Source organism: Phoxinus phoxinus, assembly GCF_949152265.1.
Source record: "Phoxinus phoxinus genome assembly, chromosome: 9".
Classification (NCBI taxonomy): Eukaryota; Metazoa; Chordata; class Actinopteri; order Cypriniformes; family Leuciscidae; genus Phoxinus; species Phoxinus phoxinus.
In genome coordinates this window covers 6,582,514-6,606,998 of record NC_136884.1, presented here as the reverse complement: position 1 = coordinate 6,606,998, position 24,485 = coordinate 6,582,514, and the positions used below count along the sequence as shown (strand labels likewise).

Below are 24,485 nucleotides of genomic sequence, written 5' to 3'. Positions count from 1 at the left end.
TATTTTGAATGAGTGTGTAAAATATTGACCAGGCCGATGAAATATTAATCAGATATGACCAAAAATAGTTCAGTCTATATGAACTGTTTCACTTTTATCAGTGGATCAATCACATTCGTTTGTGATTATTGAATTGGGCTTTTTTAAATTGCGGTAGCAGACTTCCATCCAACAAATGTGATAGAAATGCATAGTATTGTTGAATGTTTCAATAGAAGTAAATGGTATAATTTGTCCATCTGGGCCGCTGATCGCCCCCTAAAGGAATATTACTTACTGCACAGTAGAAAACAGCAACACTCGACACTCGATGTCTCCGCCCATGTGTAGTCTCCATTGGGCACAGCGTGATCACGTGACAACGCGGTACCGCTCTGCGCCAAAATTCAAAATCTCACCAAATGCGCACAAGAGTCTCCGGACTCCGGAGTCTTTCATTTACCCTATCAAAATACATTTTACCTCTCAGCACTGCCAGATTAACTCGAATAAACCACCGTGTGCATGGCTGACATGATATGAAGGTTTGATCCGCTTCGTATTATTTTATATGTGTCTTATTTTTATTGAGCTAAACAGTATGTGTACAGTAGGTTAGTTGGGTAGACGAATCACTAGGCCGCATGTCAGATAATAAAGGAAGATCGTTTATAATTTAATAATTAAGTGTATTAATTATATATATTCATTTTAAGACAAAACTGATCTTTAATGTGTTTTAAAACATCGATCTAAGCGAATAACGTTATAGATAAATAATAAAATAAAAGCAAATTATTTTACAGACCTTGCATTGCACAACGACTTTTGTTTCGGAATGATCTGTCGTCATTATAACAACAATACAGTACATACGATTGAAAGTAATCAGTTTGTAACGGTATTTTATATTCTAGAACTAGATTCGTCATTGAAGAGTCGTTGGACAAAAAAGTCGTTTTATCAACAGACTTTCTTATCGGTACTTTTGGACATGATCTGCAAATATATGATATTTCTATATATATATTTTTTTATATTTTCACAAATGTGTAATTTGTTTTGACACTTAATCTGCTTTTGATTCATTATGTATTGTTATTTTGTTGTTTATATGATTCATCTTCGGGCAACTAGCGAAGCTTCCAGTTTTTGTAGTCGAGTAACGTTAACTTAGTTCCTATATAACGTTACACTGTATTTAAAATTAAAAATGTATAACATTTTATGGTTTATGTTGTTAGACAGGCATCAGACAGATCAATTTGCTGTGAGCAAACAATGAGAGAGAGCCCGAGGAGACCCATCATCCTGAAGAGGAGGAAGCTGCCATTTCAGAAGAGTGAATCTGATGTAGGGTGTGATGAGGCAGATGGGCCGCGCTCCCAAACCACCCTGACCCCATCCACCGCCCGCTGTTTCCCTGATGGCATCCGCATCATGGACCACCCCACCATGCCGGACACGCAGGTGGTGGTGATACCGAAAGCAGCCGATCTGCAGAGTGTCATCAGCGCCCTGACAGCCAAAGGAAAGGAGTGCGGGCCTCAGGGCCGAAACAAGTTCATCCTGCTCAGTGGCAGCACCAGTTTAGAGGAAAGCAAAACCCTTGGGTGTTTTTCTACAGAACCTGGAGCTGATCTTGGGAAAGGTGAGGGACATGACTAAGAGCATGTTTGCAAGTATTTGATGTTGTGAGGAATGTAAGATGACTGTTTTTTTTTATTGTTGTTTACCAATGACAATAGTGAAAAAGGAGACTGAGTGCTACCCGCTTGATGATAGTCTGACGAACATCCAGTGGCTGGGAAAAATGAGCTCTGATGGACTGGGACCGGAGTCGAACCAAAAATGCCCAAGCAAGGACAATCCAAGTGATTGTAATCAGGTAACTTACACAACATTAAAGATGGCATGAAAAGAAAATCTATTTTCTAAATGCATGTTATCTTATTGTGAAGAATTAATCAGCGCAAATGTTCTATCTAAAAAAAAAAGTATTTTGAAAATGTTTTGAATAAACTATTTTAAGGGGTTAGTTTACCCAAAAATAGAAATTCTAATGAAGATCTTTTGGATGAAATCTGAGAGCTTTCTGTCCCTCTTCAAAAAGTTCATAAAGAGATCATAAAACTAATCCATATGAATTGAGCAGTATCTGAAGAGACTCGATTGCTTTATATGATGAATAGATTTAATTTAGGCTTTTATTCACATGCGGAAGCTCAAACGTGCTGCGTAACACACAAGAATGAACCTCATTGGTCCTCGCATGCTTGAGCTTCTGTTTACCACTACTGATGTGTGAGTTGATTGATGTTTATATGTGCATAAAAGTCTAAATTCAGTCTGTTCATCATCAAAGCGGTAGTTCAATGAAGGGCAGAAAGCTCTCAGATTTCATAAAAAAGATCTTCTTTTGTGTTCCGAAGATGAACGAAAGTCTTACTGGTTTAGAACGAAATAAGGGTGAGTAATTAATGACAGAATTCACATTTTTGGGTGAACTATCCCTTTAAATGTTTACAATATGTGTTAGAAGTAGTAGTTTAAAAAAAGAGTACTATTTTAACTGTATTTTGGCTTTTTTGAAGTATCATGGCATTAGTGTCGTGAATCATGATATCAGTGTATCGTTATACCCCTAATAATTTGCTTTTTTTAAATTAAATGTAGTAAAATTGTTTGTTTCTTTCCTCTTCATTCAGCTACCCAAATGTCCAGAAAAGGAGAAGGACCCTCTGTCCGAGAGACCCCCGTATTCCTACATGGCAATGATCCAGTTTGCCATCAACAGCAAGAATAACAGACACATGACCCTGAAGGAAATTTACAATTGGATCGAAGACCATTTTCCGTATTTCAGAAATGTCGCAAAGCCCGGATGGAAGGTAGCGTGTAAAGTTAATTAATTTTCAGTTTACACAAATTTCTAACATATGATGTCTGAGAGTGATTTGTTTAATTTTTTTTATTAGAATTCCATACGTCACAATCTCTCACTGCATGACATGTTTGTCCGTGAAACATCTCCTGATGGCAAGATCTCCTATTGGACGATTCGACCGGAAGCAAACCGCTGTCTCACTTTGGACCAGGTTTACAAGGTGTGTATTAATACAAATCACACTCTCTGTTTATTATATCCCAGTCACTCACAGTGCTGCTTTGTCCATATGCGATTTTATCCTTTCAAATGTGGTCATCTCTCATTTCCTGGCTCATCCCACAGCCTTTGGTTGACCCAGTGACCCCCACTTGCCCTCAGACCACACAAGTTGGTTACCATCAAGTAAGATCCCCTTTCGTACTCTAAATCATCATCTCACGTCACGGACAGATCGACAGGGACCAGCCTTTCTACTTCTACAGGAATCAGTTATTTTATTTCAGGGAGATTCAGACAGACAGAAGGAAGCACGTTCAGCTCGAGATCATCGCTTGTTTTGTTCCTTTTATCATCTAAGATTCCTTAGAAAGACAGACAGCCTTGACGCCGAAGCTATGTTGAACGTCACACTTTGAACAAATGTAAACAAATCCTCTTTGTTCCCGTAGCAACAGAAGAGAGGTCCTCCGGAGGTGAAGAAAGCGATACCCATCGCCGGTAGCACAGGTGAGTGTTGAGCTGGATGAGAGAGATGAATGTCTCCGAGCACATGAGTCTGTTTGCTGACGGTACTTTATTTCCGCTCGTGCTCAGAGAGAAAGATGAAGCCTCTTCTGCCTCGGACTGACTCGTACCTGGTTCCCATCCAGCTTCCTCTGGGTCAGTCACTCTTCCTGCCTTCCTCCAGTCCCGTGTCTCTCGCCACTCCTCCACACACTCAAAGCGCTTCCATTCCCAGCTCCAGCAGTGCGAGCAAGAGGGTCCGGATTGCTCCTAAGGTAAAACATTAATGTGTGTGTGTGTGTGTGAGAGAGAGAGAGAGAGAGATTTGAGGTAGAAGACATTGAATAAAATTTGAATGATATTTTTTGAGTATTATGGTTATTAATTTGAAATCAATACATTCAACCCTGCTTGAAAATCCACCCAAAACCAAATAGTGGATGGTTTACATGCTATCTGGCTGGTCATGTATGGTCATTAACTGATAGAAGCTAGTCTAAAGCTCAAAGTATACTTCAGCAGTCCACGTGATGTGATTTTTGTCATCGGGAGGGTCCAAGGACATCCGCACTCACCATTCGTCTGTGCAGTCAGTCCCGCCACTCCCTGTACACACGAGTATGCGTGATTGCAAAAGTTAAAAGTGAGCGCACATTCAAAAGCGATTTCAATACCTCACGCATATTAATAGTGGCTATCTGATCCCCGCAAATTATAGTCCTATACACAGAGTATGTGTGATTGTGAATTGAAATTAAGTATACCTGGGACTTTAATGGTTTTATGGTCTTTTACAGCAGAGAATTAATTTCTCAAGAAAAGCATTTTGTGTTTAACGCATGTGTGTCATGTAAGGTCTCGCAGAGTGACGTGAGCACGGTGATGCTGTGTAATCCCGCCTCTCGGAAGATAAAGGAGGAGCCTGTGTGTGTGTCTCTGACTCCTGTGGTGTCCGAAGCTCCGCCCCCCAAAACCAGACAGCGGGAAAACAGCAGCTCCCGCCGCAAACAACGCCTGGTCCGGCCAGCCACTGAGGAGCCCGTCCTGCTCTACCCCGACAGCACTCTCTTCGACTCGGGCGTGGTCTCCGACGTCTCCACCTTCCAGGACACTCAGGAGGCGGAGCCTGATGCGGAGCCCCTGCCCACCTGTAAACCTGACTTTGACAGCCCAAACAGAGAATACACTTTTAAAACGCCCATCAAGGGCAGCCACCCTTCGTCATCTACTCCTAGCAAGCCGCCCACAGTGCTGGAGCCCTGGAGGATCACTCCTGTCGGGAAGGGAGGTGTGCTGGACTTCAGCCCCATCCGAACGCCCAGCGGGCCACAGCTCACCCCACAGCGGCACGAACACACACCCTTCAGTTTCAACAGCACACCGTTTAAAGAGCTGCCGCTTTTCAACTCCCCTCGAGAGCTGCTCACCTGTGCCCGACCCTCCCCGAGACGCTCCACCCCGGCCTGCTCCAGAGAGCTGCTGCAGGTGGGCCTCGCCAACCGCTCTCTCACCGAAGGGTTCGTCCTGGACACTATGAACGACAGCTTGAGTAAAATTCTAGTGGATATCAGCTTCTCCGGCCTGGAGGATGATGATCTCGGCATGGCAAACATCAGCTGGTCCCAGTTTATCCCTGAGCTGAAGTGACTCCTGACTTCCTTTATCTGAGCTGCTTAACTTCCTTCACTGCCTTTGACTCTTATTTACTTGCTTTTGATCTCTTCTATTTTTATAAGTATTTTCTTAATTTCTCTGCTAACAAATGTTGCTAATTCACTGCCTATTACTGTACGTGTTTGTGTTTTGGATATGTAGGCCTTTATTTGCTTAATTTGCAAGCAAAACTGTTAGTGACGAATGTACTTAGATATAATTATTTTGCACAAGTTGTAATATATAAATGTGAGTGTGTGTGTGTGTGTGAGAGAGAGAGAGTGTGTGTATTATAAGTACGTGAACAAACAGATTTAACAGATTCAATAATTTACACTACCCAACTTTACATTATTTCTTTGTTTTGGAATAATTTTAAACACCTTGGTTTGGCCAGATAGATTGACGGTAAAAATTACACACAAAAAGAGATTTTTAAGAGAATTTGGCATATAAAATAAAACCGTATGCAAAACCTTATATACGTTCTCTTAGAATGAAGGGTTGTTAGTTAATTGCAGATGGTCATGTAAGTTGCACTTTTTTACTGTTGTAGAATTTACCAGTCGTTTAGATGGAGTATCGAGCTGTTTATAACATCCTATAATGTGTGTTTTCATGGTTACAAGCATGTCGGAATAGTGACTCATCTCTGCTGCTGCTGCTTTTCTGCATTCATGTATTTTTGCTATTAAGAACAATTTAAGACACTTGTGTTCTGGATGTTGGATATGACCAAGATGAGCGTTCTAAAAGATTTTTGGTGCACTCCAAAGCTTTTAATGTTCATTTCCATGAGTATAGTGATTAGTATGAACTCATGCAGATGTCATATGCTTATAAGACTTCCATCAAATGTAGCTGTTAATTCATGTCACATTGTATTGTATACTTCCAATGTAAAAACAAAAAATGCAAGATGTCATAAAAAATATACAAAACTACACAGTTGACAGATTGATGGTGTTAAGATGTCAGAACACATGAGCATTAGAAGTTAAATACAAAATCCTAAAAATATAAAAGTACATTCATGCACAGACATTTGTAAATCTGTCACTGTCATTACCGAGTGCCTTGATACTTAACTTCTGTAAGATTTCGAAGCTATTTATTAGTCAACTTTGACATTTCTCAACAGTCAACCTTTTGGTAACATAAAAAGATGTCCCGTTCAGACCCTCTGTTATTGAAAAACAAAACAATAATAGGACTTGTTTTGTGATTCTTGTGAAGATCGTATTGAAATATTAAAGTTATCTACCTGGCATTTCACTGAGCTATGAAAACATGCTTTGACCAGAAACTACAATCGTCATTTCCAACAAAGCATGCAATTTGGTTTCTCTTCCTATTGTACTTATTTCTTCAAAATAAAGGGATACTTAAAAAATGCATTTAAATGGAAATTAGAAAAATCCAGGGCACTTTTAATTCCTGTCTTTGACTTTGATTTAAATAAAAACTCGAATTTTACTAAAGACAATGTGAGTGGTGATTGACGGAATTTATAGGGTGCCAGGATGTTGCTGTGCAGTTGCAACACTAAAAATATGGTTTCATTGCACAAACGGTTATAGTAGTAAAAAGGTTCTTTTGATTATTAAAATATTCAAATTAAGAAAATAATGGTTCTTTTAAAGGGATAGTTCACCCAAAAAAATAAAACTGTCATTTACTCGCCCTCAAGTTCTTTCGACACAACTACCACTTTGACGCTTTAGAAAGTTCATAAAGAGATCGTAAAACTAATCCATATATTGAGTGGTTTAGTCCAAATTGTCTGAAGAGACTTGATCGCTTTAAATGATGAACAGATTGAATTTAGGCTTTTATTCACATATAAACATTCATCAACACACATCAGATGATAAACGGAAGTTCAGGGATGCTTGCTTGATGTGCGAGAACCAATGAGGTTCATTCTCGTGTTTCGCAGCACGATTGAGCTTCTGAAGGAACCAATGAGATTTGTTCTTATGCATCAAGCAAGTTGAGCTTGTTTATGTTCACTGATCAAGGTTGATAACAAAGCAATCGTGTCTTCAGAAAATTTGGACTAAACCGATCGATTCATATGGATTAGTTTTACGATCGTTATATGAACTTTTTGAAGCGTCAAAGTGGTAATTGCGTTACCTCAAAGTGGCACAGAAATAACTAAGAGTTAATTTAAAATATATTCATTTGTGTTTCGAAGATTAGCAAAAGTCTTACAGGTTTGCAATGACGTGAGGGTGAGAAATTGACCATTATTTCATTTTTGGGTGAATTAGCCCTTTAAAAACTAATTACTGTAAGGTTCTTTGGGGAACCAAAAATGGTTCTTCTATCTATGGCATCACTGTGAAAACCCCCTATTAAAATCTTTGTTTTTAAGCGTGTGGTTAGGGATTTGTTCAAATGAGCAATAGTAATAGCAAGCACCACTAAAATGTAAAACTGTGATGCCAATCGCAACACTCAGGTCTGTTAGCATGAATTTAGCTGGTGTTTGGTGACGCTCCATCAGTAGGTCTGAACTTCCTGCTGAGCCACTTCCAGAAGAATCTGCATCTGTTGACTGAAATAATCTGCACACAATGAAGTTTAGGTCAGCGATTGGAGCCTTGACTGATCCCAGGAATAATTCTACTGAAGAATCATATTAAAATGAATGTTAAGCTTATGGATTCAATACATAACAGTGCTTTGCAGTACTCACTGAAGGATTTTTCCCAGCGTTTAGGTATGTATGACTTCTTGACTGTCAGGTAATACACAGGTATTCCTGAGAGGGTGAGGGCACAGCTGCCCCCCGTGTTCCAGGGGTCCGAATACAAGGACAGGCCCACGATGAAGAAACACACTATGGTAAAGACCACTGCAACTGCTAGAGGGACCTGAACATACATAGTCACGGCAATGTTTAATAAATTCAGTGACAACTTCCTACTAATATATCAATTAATAAGCCATTTAAATGGACCTTGAATGGTCTGAGATGTTCTGGAAATCTGTAGCGGTGGATGATCATTCCCAAGGTCGCCATGGCAATGAAGAGCCAACGGGAGAACGACGCAAAGTTGATCAGTTGAAAGATCTCTCCTCTTACCAACATGACGATGACCAGAGGATACTGCAAACATGAGCGGACATGACGATCATGGAGGAACCAGATATGGCTTGAGGGATGATGCATGTAATCTGGATTACATAATCAGATTTTTAAAAATAGGTCTGCTTGTAATTAGATTAGATTGCATTTTAAATTACTTGTTATCAGATTACAGTTACTCTTTGATTTATTACATATTACATAATGATAGACTAAATTATTCCAAATTAATTGATCCTCGTTAATTCTTATTTTCCTCTTTTAAATTTACCAATGTCTTATAAACCTACACAATTTTACTTGAAAGATTTTAAGTTAATATTCCAACACATTCTCAAGTTCACGGTTCTCTGATGTCAGTTAATGGTCACATGACATGTAGGTAAACAAATCAAATATTTAATCTTTTTTAGTGTTAAATATTTGGGGAAACAAAAAGGGTTCTTCTATGGCATCGCTTTGAAAACCCTTTGGAACCTTTATTTTTTAAAAGTGTACTCAGCACTGGATGTACCAGAAAAAGCACGGCTGGTAGTGGTGTTTGTCTGCGAATATGGATCATGGAGAAGATTACTGGAAAGTGACCCTCTCTGGCTCCCACGAACAACATCCTGCAGAAACAGAGTTACAAAATCTTCCATTTTAACCGGTCAAAGTCAAAGCTATTAAACATAAATTTAGATGCAAAACTTATTTTGCCTTTATGTTTCTGAGATCCTTACCTGGGTGAACCAAAAAAGCCTCCATTAAGAGCTCCAAGGCAGGAAAGAGCGACTAATATTGGTATTGCTGGAGCTATACCCTGCAGAGCCCGACCTGCAAACGTCTGCAATGCATTTAGGACAGCACAGTCAAGACATTTACTCTCCAAACTAGATCCTGTAATACTCATCTCCAAAGTCTGTGACACACCACTACTAACCACTGCCACGGCATCAGATATCAGTAACTCATCTGCGGTCATCATTGTGTAGTAAGCCACATTGACCAGAACGTAACACACGGTAACTGTCACCATGGAGAAAATGATGGCCAATGGAATGGTTCTAACAAGAATATATGAGAAAGGAATCTTAGGTGTCTTAATATATTCAGAAAAACATTCTGTCAAGTTTTCAATTTCAGAATGCAAGAAGTTATGTATACCTGTTGGGGTTAATTACCTCTTCGGTTATGAAATTTAAATAAAACCTGTAAGAAAAAAAAAACTTTACATAATTTTTTTTAAACCCCTTCCTTTTAGATATTTGGCACTAATGATACCCACCATCCGCCGTATGCATAAAGACCTGAATAAAAGGCCAAAGGAAGTTTGGTCAGAGATAAAGAATCAGATTCAAAGGCATTCTGGAAATTTTCAGTTTTCCCTGAAACAGAAAAAAATAAAATAAGAAGTCATTTTCCTTACTCTCTTCTCATAATGCAATTAATGATTAAAATGGGTTTATTAACTGAAGCTAAAACCATAAAAAAAAACCCATTTTTGTTACTTAAACATTTTTGAAATAACATGAAAAAGTAAAATTTATATTTCAGAGTGTTGCCAGTTTAATTTGATACACTAAAACTGAAATAAATCCATTTCAAAAATATATATACTTAGCCCCTTTCCCATAGCCTATCTCACACACTTGGGACTGAATTTTGCTAATAAACACGAATCATGCCTATTGAAAATGTAAAAAAATAATAATAATAAAAATCATCTGAAAGTATTTTATGCAGGTAAAATTAATTGATTTTGTTTGAAAACATTCCAAATTAATCCTCAATGAAAAATGCAGTAGATAGGCCTAAAGCATGCAATTCTTACCATTGGCCAGAGCCATGATGCCCGGGATGATGATCAGAATCAGAGCAAACATCTTGACGAAGGTCAGCGAGATCTGCGTGCGAGCTGCCAAAGTCACACTCCAGCAGTTCACTGCCACCACAAACGCTATAGACAGAATAGTTAACAGTTTTACATGACAGATTTAGTTCGCTGTACAAACTAAACGTTAAGTAATCCACTGCCGATCGTAAAGGAACTGCACTCACTGACTCCAAGCACGCTGACGATTTTGACCAGAGCTGTCGGAGCGGCACACGGCAAGAAAAACGGCTCCACTACATAACGGCCAAAAGCCAGAGACACATAGGAGGCCACTGCAGGTCTGAAATGACAATTGGACATTTAACAATTCGCTGAACACAATAAAACCCAAACACTGTTCAGACACACACACACACACACACACACACACACCTGATGAATATGAACTCAGTCCACAGTCGCAGGAAGGCAGGCAGGGGCCCCAGAGTCTCCAACAGGTAGGTGTAATGGCCCCCTGATTTAGTAAAGGTTGTTCCCAGCTCAGCATAGCACAGAGCACCTGAAGAGAACATGCAATATTCAGCGTGGGAGAGCTAAAAGTCAAAATAGTACACACAACCAATAAAGGTTTTTGAAAGAAGCTGCATTTATTTGATGAAAAATACAGTAAAAAAAGAGGAATATTGTAAAATATTTTTACAATTTAAAATAACTGTAAAAAATGTATGTGACACTGAAGACTGGAATAATGGATGATGTGTTTTAATTTTGAATTTTTCGCAATATTGCGTTTTTTACTGTATCCTTGATCAAATAAATGTAGCAGAAGAGACTTCTATTAAAAATTTTTTTTTTTTAAGTTTACGATATTATGGACAGGTTTCAAGTTTCTTGGGACTATTATCTCTGCATCATTTAAATGGGATGATAACCTAGAGGCATTATTTTAAAATGCCTTCTTAAGACAGTCTTAACAGTGTGGTGTAAGTGGGAATGGTCTATTTGTCGTAGAGCAGTGATAGAAAGCGTGTCAACTTTCTCAATCACAGTGTGGTTTGGCAACTCCACAGCTCAGCAGACGAGTCAGATTAGTGGCATATACCTTTGTGTTTGTGCTCTGGAGAACGTCAAATGTTTCTATTTACAATGTGTTTCTGCAGTGGTGAGCAATGTAGCCAATCACAGACATGTTTGTTGATCTCTTGAACACAACGGCCAATCAGAGGTGTTTAGTCAGAATCCACCCACCGCTCAAAACGCCAGATTTTTGGTCAGTGCTGAGATCTGCAAACTCACAAATTCTCTCATTACCAGTGTAGACATGCTGTTAGTGAGATTCATTGTGCAGTGTAGTGAACATGCTGTTTTATTGTATGTTATTGTTGATGCTGCTGAACTCGCCAAGAAAAACCACAGACTTCCAAATTCCAATTAAAAACACAAAACTTTTGATCTGTACAGTGCATAAGCATCAAAGATGTTCCTCACCAAAAGTGGAGAGGACGCCACACAGAGCCCAGACCAGCAGGGACAATCCCACACTGCCCGAATTCATCAATACGCCTTTAGGGGCGATGAAGATGCCGCTGCCCACCACAGTGCCAATGATGAAGGAAATGGATGGCAACAGCCCTATCCTCCTCCTCAGATGAACTGCATCATCTTTCATGTTTTTTTTGCTACCTTCATCGGACACATTATCGGTGGCGGGCGCTCTTTTAGAGACCCCCATCTCTCAGATCTTCACAAAGAGTGTACACAAATAATTTGCACAAATATCCAAAGTGTTAAATCACAGTAAACAAACATTAAGGGTTACACTTTATTTCGATGGTCCGCATTAACTAACTATAAGCAACTTTACAATGTCAACTAACTAATTAGAATATTAGTAAACTGTTGGGATTAGAATAAGTTGGTGGACTTGCAAAGTTACGTATAGTCAGTTGGTGGCGACCATCAAAATAAAGTGTTAGCAGATATTAAGCAGGCAGTCTACTAATACTCAGATGACTGATAGTTTACATGTTGTTGCAAATTTACTAAGAGTTTTTTTTTTACTTAGAATTTACTTAGAGTTACTGCTAAAGACATTGGTAAATATTCAAATGCAAATCTTGAGATCTATCAATAATTGTCTCTACTCACCAGTCAGCTAGTATACTTTTAGCCAGAATACTTTTGTCATTTGCTCTATGCCACTTGTTTTGCACCTCCTTTCATGCAGAGTAACCCTGGAAACTGACCATCCAGTTCAGAGCTCAGGCAAGAAACAAAGCCAGCAGTCTTCCCCAGATTCATCAACACGAGTAATTAAAGCCTTTTAGACGGGAAAGCCATGTGCCATTGTGCTCTGTATGTAGTGTGTGAGTGTGCACAGCAGGACTCAGGAATCTACCATGAGGACCTCCTCTTCTTGTTGAAGCAGCTGCAAAAACTTCTTGTCAACATCAACATAAAAAAACAAACCAAAAATGATTACAGAGAATGCACATATTATCCAGAGCTGATTTTGTTAAGTCTACCAAGCAGATTACTGAAAGTCCTCTCAGAGCATGCTATGGAGTGTTAGTTTGTGTGTGTGTGTGTGTGTGTGTGTGTGTGTGTGTGTGTGTGTGTGTGTGTGTGTGTGTGTGTGAGGGTGAGGGGTCAGTCCTCACTGAGGGGGAGCTTAACAGTAAACTGTTATTTGGCCAGGGGCCACAAACTTTCTCTCTCCTGGTTCTGTCTGGCTGTCTGCTTCATTCCGTCAGACATCAGACATGTGTGGTAAAGTCTCTCTCATATCTCTTATGTTTTTTTCTTATGTTCCTTTGTGGCAACGGGCATCATCTTATAAAAAGAGACAGACATAAACAGTGCAGAGGCATTTGAGAAGCTGTTACCCAATGCTGAAATGGAAACATCTGTAAAAAAAAAAAAAAAAAAAAAAAATGCAACATCTGCATAAACATGTTTTCTGAGCATGTTTACACAGCTGATAATGAACAAAAAAAAAGCATCTGGGGCTCCACTATACAAGCCAAAATGTCCTTGAAGTTAAGTTATATTAAGTTATAAAGTTAAACATGATTATATTTACATAATAAATATTTTACATAATAATACAAATAATATAATGTAATATAATAATAATATTTATTTCATATTTATTATATCTGTGATTGGAACTCTTATTTAGAAATACTATTATTATAGTTAAACTCAGTATTTCAGGAATAACAATGAGCATTCCCAGTTAGCACATCCTTTTAAATAATTCAACTTTGATCTGTAGGTTAAACCAGAGCCTAAACTAAACTGATTTGGTCAAAATATGCAAAAAGTTCCTGTGTGCGTCAGTAGAGGGGGCGTGGCGACCAACGTCACTGTAGCCACGTAATCAGGGAAGTAGGAAGCGCTGCTCAGAGCTCACGCCCTTCAGCCGCAGAAACAGCAGAGTGAGTGTAAACTTCATCAACTGTCATCATATTAAACTCATTTATTGGTAACTAACAGAACTCTTATAATTATTTAGCGTGTCTTGTTTTCGTTTGTGAGCCCGGATAATGTGTTGCAGTAGTGTGATTAGAAGATTCATTCATTCATTTTAAAAATATTTCAACAACTGTAATGTCATTATGATTATGTTTACACCTATTTATATCTGTAAGTGTGCATGTTTTATTGTTCAGTTGTTCATTTATCATTCTGGGATATATTACTTGGAACAGACAAATTACTCATTGCTATTATTTATCTTGGGATTGATTGATTGGAAGATTATTGTTTTGATTATTGCAGTTTTTAAATGGAGGTATGTGCACTTTGGTATCGCAAACTGCTTTGGTTCAATCTCAGCAATGCATATAACTACACGAAGCACATGTTATGGGGTAACACATTAAAAGATACTTGTCTAAAAGTTACTGTCATGTGACAGTAAAGTAATGCATTTATTTTAAATTAACAACAAAATATCTAAGTTACTTTTTCAAATAAGTAACGAAAAGTTTTCCAATACATTAACTGACAGCTCTCCTGTCCCCATGTTGTGAGAAATCAGGAGTAAGTGCAGAGGCGTTGTGTGAACATGATGGTTATTGTAGTTCTAGACTAAATGTGAGCTTACATTTACTCGTTTCATTTTACTTGCACAAAAACAGATTCAAGTATTCCTCAAAATGAATAAAACCAGTGAAATGCAAACTCAGAATATTACGCACACCTGCAATAATTAAATGTATTAAATTACACAAATATTTATGTATTTAATCTCACTTTATGAACCAATGTCTTTGCTGCTGACCTTCGATGATCCAGATCAACCACACGAATAAGCAAAAATGACTTTAGATAAACATCACATTTGTGTTTCATTTTGTTTATTGCTGAAGTAAGAGTGTTGAACTTTCTTCTCCTGCTTCTTATTGTTACATTGAGTTGTTTTTGTCTTTGTTTTCAGAGATGGCTCAGTTTGAGGAGGTATCTCAAAAGTCCAAGCTGCATCCGAAGCCAGAGGGGCTTACATTGCAATATGGCACAGCTGGATTCCGCACTCACGCCAAACATCTGGACCACATCATGTTTCGCATGGGGCTATTGGCAACTCTGAGGTCTAAAAAGACTAAATCCACCATAGGAGTCATGGTGACTGCCTCCCATAACCCAGAGGTAAGAAATGCACCCATGTGTGTCCACATTTACTGTCATATCAATAGAACAGTGGTGCATTTTCACTTCCCGAGGATGTTGCTGCAATGTTATCATCTTTTTTCAGGAAGACAATGGGGTGAAGCTAATTGACCCCATGGGGGAGATGGTGACAGCGGTGTGGGAGGAATACGCCACACAGCTAGCTAACGCCGAGCAGGACTCTCTCCTCAAAGCACTGAGAGACGTTATTGAGAAAGAGGACATCAGCATGAGCGAACCAGCGAGTGTCTACATCGGCAAAGACACCAGGTAAGCCTGGCTTCTGTTTACAAAGCAGGCAGGTTAACAACTGTCATAGTTGAAAGATTAAGTACAAGAGAAGCTACCAAACCTGTAGACTTCATAGTGGCCAAGCCAGTAGATCAAGTCAAAAACACTGCCAACAGATGTTTCACAGTCTGAAAATGTGATTAAATGGTGTATCTGAAAGTAATCATGCTTATTGTCATCATCATTATCATCAGGATTTATTTTGGTCCTCATACACGTTTAGCTACACATTATTTACTGAAAAAGCTGAACCCTTAGCTTATTATATTATTTTGGCAGACCATCAAAATAAAGTGTTAGCAGATATTTAGCAGACAGTCTACTAATACTCTAATGACTGGTAGTTGACATGTAGTTGCAAAGTTACTTATAATTAGTGGAATGTCTAAAGTTGACAATCGAAGTTACCTTTATTTCTCTTTGTTTGTTTTTATATAGACCAAGCAGTGTCAGTCTCTCTCAGGCTGTATTGGATGGCGTTTCCAGTTTGGGAGGCAAAACTCATGGTGTGTTCATGAAGTTCCTAACATTACAAAACTTAATGAAATGAATTACTTTGCTTGAAACTCATTTCAGAAAATTAAAGTAGTCTTGCCGTTTCATTATTTTTTTATAGTGTAAGTGTAGTTGGGAGATATGACAGTACAAAGGTTGATGAATTGCTCTATTGGTTATTCTGTGTTGATCATGGGTGTGTGTTTCTTTTAAAAGACTATGGTCTGGTCACCACTCCCCAGCTGCATTATATGGTGTGCTGTTGCAACACAAATGGCTGCTATGGCAGTCCGACTGTTGAGGGCTACTACCAGAAACTCTCACAGGCTTTCCTTCAGCTCACCCAGAACGTAAGGGCGACATACAAGCATCTGCATGATCTCCAAACACTATAGTGCCCTTATTATGCTATTTTAAAGGTTCCTCATTTTGTTTTGTAGGTCTCTTACAATAGGTTAACATGCAAAACACTTTCATTTTCTCATAATATACATTGCAGCATCACATATTTTCTCACAGTGTCACTCTAAACCCCTCCTGTCCATGAGCTCACTCTGCTCTGATTGGTCAGTTGGCTCAGCATGTTCCGCTTTTGGAAATGAAACGCCTATTACCATATCTGAATTTCAGCTCCTGAGCACTCGATACACAGTGATACGAACAGTAACGATGGAGTCGGCTTTACTGCATCAATTTGGGTCCGAGTTCTCATCCATTGGAAGTGCAGGCAAAATCAGCGCCAAAGTGGGTCAAAGTAGTTGTTGTTCGCCAGTGGCCAGTGAAAGCATAGGCTGACATTATGCAAATTTGTTACAAACCTACATAGGTTTGTGCAGGAAGTAAGACTGGAATTACTGACGACTCGTTTCTGGCAGTTCAGACTCTGTTCTTTCTTTTGGGAAACAATAACTCAATTTATCGTGCTCTTTGATCTGTGAAAATTTGCAGACCTTTTCCATTCACAAACGGCTATATTACACACTACATGAAAGGTAATATCCCAAAAAAGCATAATAGGGGCACTTTAATAATCCTGTTTATTTCTAGCATTAAGTGTTTTTCTACTTGTATTCCAAAGGCCCCAAATCGCACTGATGATCAGAAGAAGCTTCTGGTGGATGGAGCCAACGGCATCGGTGCATTGAAGATGAGAGAAATGGAGGCGTTTCTACGCTCCGAACTGCAGGTCGTGCTTTCAAATGATGGCAGCAGTGGGAAACTCAACCACTTGTGTGGAGCAGATTACGTCAAAGTCCAGCAGAAAGCTCCTCGAGGTCTGTCAGAACTTTTTGAGGGGTCAAAACTTGTCAAAACTTTTTGAAAAAACCCTTTCATATGAGATGAAAAGATGATTCAATATTTGTGTTTGTTTAAACCGAGTCAGAGAGAGTTTATTTTACAATATAATGAAAGAAGCCTTGAAAACACTTTAATCTGTTCATGCCGAATAATCAGAGAAATCTCACCTTTTTTTTCTCTCCAGGTGTGAGTATGACAGCAGGTGAACGCGGCTGCTCGTTCGATGGTGATGCCGATCGCATTGTTTACTATTACACTGACTCTAAGGGCCGCTTCCATCTCCTGGACGGAGACAAGATCGCTACTCTCATCAGCACATATCTCAAAGAGCTGCTCACACAGGTTCTACACACATGAATAAGGTCTAGAAGGGAATTAGCCACTTCTAAATTTAAATGTGCACATTAATTTTGTCTGTGTGTGTGTGTGTTCAGGCTGGGTTGAATTTACAGATTGCTGTTGTTCAAACAGCATATGCTAATGGAAGCTCAACTCGCTACTTGGAGGACGTCATGAAGGTGATGTTCTTAGAAATATGTCCTGTTACTATAGCACTCTCCAATTTCTTGCTACTCAGTGTTTATGAGATGTTAAGGTGACCTTTGACCTCTCCACAGGTCACAGTATGCTGTACGAAAACAGGAGTGAAGCACCTACATCATGCGGCGCAGGAATATGATATTGGAGTGTATTTTGAGGCCAATGGACATGGAACTGTGAGTTCATTGCAAAATAATGCAATTTTTCACTTATTTAAATTAGCAGGTCAGAGTTCAGCAAACTTCAGTTCATCGAGACATCAATTCTACACATGTGGTTATTTGACCGGCCCATTCAAACTGACTTTTGAACCAGCTTTTCAGTTTAGAGTCTTTAAAGAGGAGCTATTTTCAACTTTCTTTAGTGTGAAATGTTGCTGTTTGATCATGAAAAAGATCTTCAAAGTTACAAAGCACAAAGTCACTCCAAAGTGAGCTATTCTCTATATCAGTGCTTCTGAACTCATTGAAATGCCTCGATTGTAGTCTTTAAGTTTTCTGCCGCGAACGCACACGTCACAGTGTTCATTTAAATAATTCCTGCCAAAAGAACTAGTGTTTTACTAGTGTTTTTTTGCTGATATGTTTCAGGTTTTGTTCAGCAAAGCAGCTCAGAAACAGATTTTAGAGCTGGTGAAGGACCCTAACACCAACGATGAGAAAAAACTTGCGGTAAAAATCCTGGAGAACACAGTTAATCTGATCAACCAGGTATAAAAACATACACCTTCAAGCTACATCATCAGATGCCTTATAGATATAATAAAACTAGGTGACATTTTCCATACTTAACACCCTTGCTCTCTTCCTCAGACGGTTGGAGACGCTATCTCAGATATGCTAGTGATTGAAGCTGTGTTGGCCATCAGAGGGATGTCTGTGCAAGACTGGGATGCAGTTTACACAGACCTGCCCAACCGTCAACTTAAAGTCACGGTGTGTACTTGTGTGTGTGTTTCGTGAGGTTTGAGTGTATGTGTGTGTGTTTTAACTGCTGGACTCTGCAGGTGTCAGATCGGCGAGTCATAGATACGACAGACGCAGAGAGGAGGGCCGTGACTCCAGAGGGTCTGCAGGAGGCCATCGACTCGCTTGTCAAGAAGTACAAGAATGCTCGGTCCTTTGTTAGACCATCTGGAACTGAAGATGTGGTCAGGGTCTATGCTGAGGCTGACACACAGGTACACACACACTGCTGGTGTCATTATAAGCATTTTCTCTTGCATATCACTAGGGGGCTGCCTAATAGTCGACCAAATGTTAGTTGATGATAAAAGGCTTTTTGATTGTCGAAAACAAATACTGTATCACAATATATAACAATATATAAAGCTGATTGTAATTGCAAAACATTTTATTTGCTGTGTTTATTTGCAGGAAAGTGCTGATAATCTGGCTCATGAGGTCAGCTTGGCTGTGTATCGTCTCGCTGGAGGAGTCGGAGACGAGCCTAAACCTTTACAATAATCTCACACACACACACGCACACATTCATGACATCAGTCAATGAGATTCCATCCAATCAAATCATGTCAATATTAAAAATACTGTAAACTATATATTTTTTGTTGCACTAACAAATGTTTTGGAATGTCAATACCAAACCAATGTTAGTTTACTCTTGTACGGTATGAATGACCAACAATGGAAGTGTATGATTATGTGGGAATGTTAAACCATAATCCATGTGAATATTTCCTCACTCACTTCATCAGACCAGACTGTACAAAATGCATTTTTCAATTTTGCCAATTATTTTAAAATTTACCTGCTGAAAAAATGAAAATAGCACTACTGTACAAAAGTTGGTTGTCGGTACGATTTTTAAATGTTTTTGACAGTCTCAACAAGGCTGAATTTATTGGATAAAAACTACAATAATACTGCAAAATATTATTACAAATTATAATAGCTGTTTTCTGTTTGAATAAAAAATGATTTCTTCTTGTGATGTAAAGCTGAATTTTCAGCATCATTACTCCAGTCTTCAGTGTCACATGATCCTTCAGAAATCATTCATGATGATTTGCTGCTCAAGAAACATTTCTTATTCTTATCAATGTTGAAAACAGCGGTGCTGCTTAATATTTTTGTAGAAACTGATACTTTTTGTTGAGGAATATTTGATGAATGGAAAGCTTGAAAGAACAGCGTTAGTTTGAAATGGAAATCTTTTGTAATGTAAAAGTATTTCTGTAACTTTTGATAAATTTAATGCATCCTAGCTGAATAACAATGTTAATTTCTCAAAAAAAATCATACTAAGCTTAAACTTTTGAATGATAGTGTATGTGCAATCAACATGAGGCTGTTCTCCAATAAAAGCCTTATTTGCCTTATGATCTGATATGTAAAGGCACTGGACTGTATATTGCATCATGCTATTTTAAACATGTTTTTTTTAGTTACAATTCTTTAAATAAATTAAAATATTTTAGCATCAACATTTTGGTGGTTTTCTGTATAAAGTCTCTACTTTTGTTTCCATATAAAAGCGTTGATTCTCTTTGTGTGCCACTTCAGACACAGAAAAACTACTAACACATTTGGATAAACATGCTGTGCAATCAAGCTTTATTTGCATTGATGAATCAGATGACCCACAGTTAAACGCTTAATACATGCTGTTTTAGCAGATTAGTCAAAGCACAAAGGAGGTAGTAAAGGATGAGAGATTCTCTGTGGTGTTTTATTTATCTCTGGTCTGATAGTTTTTCTAAGTAATGAACTTTGAAGGTTTAGGACGAGGTCTCATGACTCTAATACAAAGGTCTAATTCAATCGTTCTCATCTGCGGCGCCAGAGATGGTGATGGTGCGCTCTTGTGTGTCCCTTTGAATCATGTCCTCATCTGTCTTAACTGTTCTGCAACCAAAGAGAGATGGGCATTAGCTTCTGGAACAACATCAAGAAACGTTCACATGTATTTGAATTGCCTTTTAATATAATAACTTTCAACAAGGATTTTTTTTGTAATATAATAGTAGAGCGGTTTACTTGTACCTAATGAGGACCGTCTTCCTCTCCGTCATCTCCACAGCCTGTTCATGGCTGAACTCCTCCACGGACTCGTGATGGTTGTGGTTGACTATTGAGCTGCTGGAGAGCATCTTCTCTGAGGCGGATGAGCTCACCGCTCCACTGACCCCTTGACTGCTTGCCCCAGAAACGCTGCTGACCATTCCTGCGCTCACGCTCATGAGAGACAGATTGCTCACCATGCTGGATAAGCGACTGTCTTCTCCCTCTATCAGCTTCCTGCAGAGACACAGCAAAATGAGTTACACTCTTAGAATAAAGGGAACTTCTATACAGAACAGTGGTTCTCAACCAGGGGTCCAGGGCTCACTTGGGGGATCAGCAAACTTCTAAACATGCCTCAAGAGTACCAGAAATGATTTGAAATAAGATAAAACAAGCATTAAGAAGCGTTTTTTGTTGTTGAGGGAACCAGGGTGATGTGAACTTCTGGATTGGCCTTCAAAAATACGTTATCACTGCAGCACTATATTACTAGTTCAAGGTAGAAGGGCAGAACTGCAGTACCTGTATGTGGTGATTTCAATCTCCAGCGACATCTTAACGTTGAGCAGATCCTGATATTCTCTCAGCAGCAGCGCAATCTTCCCCTTAATAGACTTCAGTTCCTCCTTTAGAGTCTCTATACGGATCTATAATAGATGAATTAGTGAGATATTATAATCAACTTGATTTTGTGTGTCGCTTGCTCGTGCAAAACTCTTACGATGTTCTGAGGAATTTTAGCATGTTGCTATGTGGTTGTTAGAGCATTTTGGGTGGGTGCTAGAGTTTTCTGGGTGGTTGCTTGATGGGCCAAGACAAAACAAAACAAAAGTGGCCACTGCAGGTCTACTTGAAAACCTGTAGTGTTTGACTGGCTGCATCCAAAATTGCATACTTCCCTATAATGTACACTCTCTTTTTTCGCAGCGATGCCATAGAAGAACCATTTTTGGTTCCTCACAGAACCTTTAAGTAAACAGCTCTTAAAATGTGTGAAGAACATTTTATTGATCTAAAAAACCTTTTTACACTAAAATAACCTTTTGTGCAATGGTAAGGTTCCATGGATGTTAAAAGTTCTTCATGGAACCATCAACACCAATTGAGAACCTTCATTTTTAAGTAGGCGAAGTATGCGAAAAATAGTAGTATGTCCGAACTTATAGTTGGCAAAAAGTACCTGGATGACTTACTACTCTTGAAAAGTGCAGTTGATGGACACTTTAGGCAATGGAGAGGAATTGTGAATGCCGGTAAAGCAACGCAACTGATGCTGGTAGGTCACATGACAATTACAACATGACAAATGTATGTCTGGTCTCTACAGAAGTCCATATTATATAGAACATTACTTTTTTAACAATTGCGAAGTTATTACTTATTCAAAAGATGTACCAACTGGCGTGTCTTTACCTGTAGCTCCTCCTCCTCTCTCTTGTATTTCTCCTGGGCATCTTTGATCTGGAGCAGCAGTGCTTCATTCCTGTTTTTAAGAACATCCAGTTCTCTCTGTTTATTCTGAATCTGCAAACACACACGAGTTCAAGGCCGTACAGTTTGGTGTTTTTGTTAAATGAGGCACTACACTATTTTCCACACCTCTTTCTTATAAGCTGTGATTTCTTCTCTGACGCTCCTTGCTGTTTCCATGTGCCGTGATGTTGCGTTGTTTAGATCTTGGAACTTCGCTTTGTACCAAGCGTCCATCTCCTAGTGAACACCAGTTGGGAAAAACATGTGAGCACCGAAGGTCAGTATCAGGGATGGTGAGGTTTATGTGCGGCCTGTCCTGATTACCTGCAGGTTTTGGGCGGCGATGCTGTCATATTGAGCCTGGATCTGTTTGAGAGCGGAGGCCAGATCGGGCAAAGAGAAGGCCACATCCACCTTAGCCACAGATCCATAAATCTGAGCCATCAACTCCTCGATTTCCTGACATACAGAAAATGTTGATTGAGAAGGCAATCTGACAATATCCTTTATAAGATTCAATTACTAACACATTACAATTAAACTTAGCAATCTGTACTGTGATACAGATTTCATATATGGTCTGAACCTTTTTGTGAATCCTCTGAAGGAACTCGAGCTCCACTTCTAGGTTTTCCAGTCGTTTTTCCAAGGCAATTCGGGCGGATGTGGCTGCATCCACATCCTAGTGTACAGAGGGAGTTTGAACCCCATCATTACGTAACTCCAAGTCATGACTCTTTCTGTATTAAGTTGGATCTCTTACCGGTCTGAATGCCTCGATCTCAAGCTCCGCCTTCTTTCTGGCCTCAAGAGCCTCCTCGTATTTGACCTTCAGCATTTCCAGCTGACCTGCCATGGCATCCTTTGCTGCTACCGCCAGGTCCTACAAGGGGAACAGAGGCAGTTATCATGGCGATCCTGGCTAGAGATGAGTGAGAGTCGTGGTGTACATGTGTAAGTGAGTAAGGCATAATCGCCCTGTGGTCCTCCATCTCTCACCCGCTGGACTTTCATCTGGTCTGCAATCCTCCTCAGCTCCCTCAGCTGCTCCTCATAGAGCATTCTCAGGCCGGACGGTTTCACATAGTGACCCTTGATGGCATCAATTTCTGCCTCCAGCAGTTTGTTGCTCTGCTCCAGAGAACGTACCTGCAACAACCACACCAAAACTCACAGGGCTGTCTTTAAAGACAGGGCACCATAAATAAATCAAAAGGTCTTACCTTTTCGATGTATACAGCCAAGCGGTCGTTCAGGGCAACCATCTCCTTTCTCTCTCCTGTGCGTGTGCTGAGGAAAGCCTGGTTCTCAGCAGCCGCAGCGTCCAGATCCACAGCACCTCCTGCAACCCCCCAACCCATGCCCAGACACAGCGTTCCCATACTAACACTGCTGTAGAGGAAACAAAACATACATTTACAACATATATTATTTTTAAATATAGATTTTTAAAAATTGGTAACACTTTAGTTTAGGGTCCAATTCTCACTATTAACTAGTTGTATTAGTATGCATATGAATATTGGCTATTTATTAGTACTTATAAAGCACATATTAATGCCATATTTTGTAATTCTGTAAATGTTTCAAGTAATCAATTTTTTGTGGATTTAATTTGAGTTAACAATTATTTTATATTATATACAGTGGTGGCAAAAGTGATGTTGGGGAAAATATTTGTTTTAATGACCATACAGGCATACAAGCTCAATTAAGCCATCAAAATGCGAGGAAACTATATATTTTTTTAATATTTTAAATTTAAGGGAAGAACAAAATACTAAACTTGGTTAAGGTATTTATCTGACAAAATTATTTGGCAAAACAGCAAACTACAGCAACAGGTTTTTATTAAAAATGCATAATAAAACAAAAAGCTCACAAGAAAAAGCATTCATTGACTAACATAATCAGTTCAAACAATTCATATTTTTTTTGTATGACAGCCAGTCCAATTGCAATATCACAAATAGGCCTACAACTTTTGACTGCAAACACAACTACACAATATGCTTCAACGAATTGAAATTATATTTGAATAAGGGTGAAGATGTCTGTTTTTCTATAGGCATCACTTTTGGCCATTACTGTGGCTTACCTGGTCATGCGTGATCTGCGGGATCCGGAGAGCGTCCTGCGCCCCAAAGTGCCGCTCCGGTTGTAACTGGCGGAGCGGTGGCGCGCGGGGCCACGGGTGGGCGAAGGGCTGGAAACCCGGACCTGGAGCGTGGAAGACGAGGTCAGGCCACCCTCAAAGTGACGGCGGTAAGATGACATCCTTTCTGGGCTGTAACTCATGGTGAAGGTGATCCTTGCGCGTCTCCAAAGATGCTACAGAAGCTTTCAGTCCGCACTCATCATGAGGGAGCTTTATACCTGCTGTCTGGACGAGGAATGTCGAACCTGGGTCTGACACAGAGTCGAACTATCTCTGAACTATCTGACGGGCCACCGCGAAGAGTTACCGCGGTAAAAATAGATGAGTGAGCTTTCCTAATGAAGCTGGCAAGCCTGAGTCATTATTAATGACAT

The 24,485-nt window shown here is 39.4% G+C and overlaps 4 protein-coding genes across 9 annotated transcripts; 2 read left to right on the top strand and 2 right to left on the bottom strand.

The window, feature by feature from the left end:
• Window positions 1-296: 296 nt before the first annotated feature.
• On the top strand, window positions 297-6,723 carry foxm1 (forkhead box M1). Of its 2 annotated transcripts, XM_079622366.1 has the most exons (9): window positions 297-524; window positions 1,224-1,630; window positions 1,728-1,867; window positions 2,688-2,870; window positions 2,958-3,086; window positions 3,212-3,271; window positions 3,538-3,595; window positions 3,683-3,867; window positions 4,448-6,723. In XM_079622366.1, exons 2-9 carry the CDS (start codon window positions 1,261-1,263, stop codon window positions 5,237-5,239), a joined length of 1,917 nt encoding a protein of 638 aa, XP_079478492.1. In that variant the 5' UTR covers window positions 297-524; window positions 1,224-1,260; the 3' UTR covers window positions 5,240-6,723. The 2 variants fall into 2 exon arrangements, with proteins under 2 accessions (XP_079478492.1, XP_079478493.1); XM_079622367.1 differs by lacking the exon at window positions 3,212-3,271 and having other exon boundaries at window positions 354-524; window positions 4,448-5,990.
• Window positions 6,008-11,890, bottom strand: LOC307003660 (cystine/glutamate transporter; the record flags this gene model as incomplete). 2 transcript variants are annotated; one of them, XR_013798774.1, is made up of 13 exons in its annotated part: window positions 6,008-6,955; window positions 7,385-7,818; window positions 7,950-8,127; window positions 8,214-8,363; window positions 8,857-8,953; window positions 9,065-9,168; window positions 9,265-9,388; window positions 9,489-9,533; window positions 9,610-9,709; window positions 10,156-10,281; window positions 10,383-10,498; window positions 10,591-10,717; window positions 11,647-11,890. XR_013798774.1 is itself a non-coding variant. In XM_079622369.1 (12 exons), 12 exons carry the CDS (start codon window positions 11,888-11,890, stop codon window positions 7,754-7,756), a joined length of 1,476 nt encoding a protein of 491 aa, XP_079478495.1. In that variant the 3' UTR covers window positions 6,008-7,753. The 2 variants fall into 2 exon arrangements, 1 of the variants encoding a protein (XP_079478495.1); XM_079622369.1 differs by having other exon boundaries at window positions 6,008-7,818.
• Window positions 11,891-13,480: 1,590 nt separating this feature from the next.
• Window positions 13,481-19,944, top strand: pgm3 (phosphoglucomutase 3). Of its 2 annotated transcripts, none has more exons than XM_079622786.1 (13): window positions 13,481-13,598; window positions 14,603-14,811; window positions 14,918-15,102; window positions 15,562-15,629; window positions 15,835-15,968; window positions 16,697-16,892; window positions 17,102-17,259; window positions 17,352-17,435; window positions 17,535-17,633; window positions 18,048-18,167; window positions 18,270-18,392; window positions 18,464-18,637; window positions 18,834-19,944. In XM_079622786.1, the coding sequence occupies exons 2-13, from the start codon at window positions 14,605-14,607 to the stop codon at window positions 18,921-18,923; spliced, it is 1,638 nt and encodes a 545-aa protein (XP_079478912.1). In that variant the 5' UTR covers window positions 13,481-13,598; window positions 14,603-14,604; the 3' UTR covers window positions 18,924-19,944. The 2 variants fall into 2 exon arrangements, with proteins under 2 accessions (XP_079478912.1, XP_079478913.1); XM_079622787.1 differs by having other exon boundaries at window positions 13,558-13,645; window positions 18,834-19,918.
• Window positions 19,945-20,004: 60 nt separating this feature from the next.
• ngs (notochord granular surface) lies at window positions 20,005-24,405 on the bottom strand. 3 transcript variants are annotated; one of them, XM_079624040.1, is made up of 11 exons: window positions 24,052-24,405; window positions 23,177-23,345; window positions 22,953-23,102; window positions 22,717-22,836; window positions 22,540-22,635; window positions 22,278-22,412; window positions 22,080-22,190; window positions 21,894-22,004; window positions 21,003-21,127; window positions 20,460-20,714; window positions 20,005-20,316 (listed from the first exon to the last, which is right to left on the bottom strand). In XM_079624040.1, the coding sequence occupies exons 1-11, from the start codon at window positions 24,249-24,251 to the stop codon at window positions 20,313-20,315; spliced, it is 1,476 nt and encodes a 491-aa protein (XP_079480166.1). In that variant the 5' UTR covers window positions 24,252-24,405; the 3' UTR covers window positions 20,005-20,312. The 3 variants fall into 3 exon arrangements, with proteins under 3 accessions (XP_079480166.1, XP_079480165.1, XP_079480164.1); XM_079624039.1 differs by having other exon boundaries at window positions 20,015-20,321; window positions 23,177-23,342; window positions 24,052-24,395; XM_079624038.1 differs by having other exon boundaries at window positions 20,103-20,321; window positions 24,052-24,395.
• Window positions 24,406-24,485: the final 80 nt, after the last annotated feature.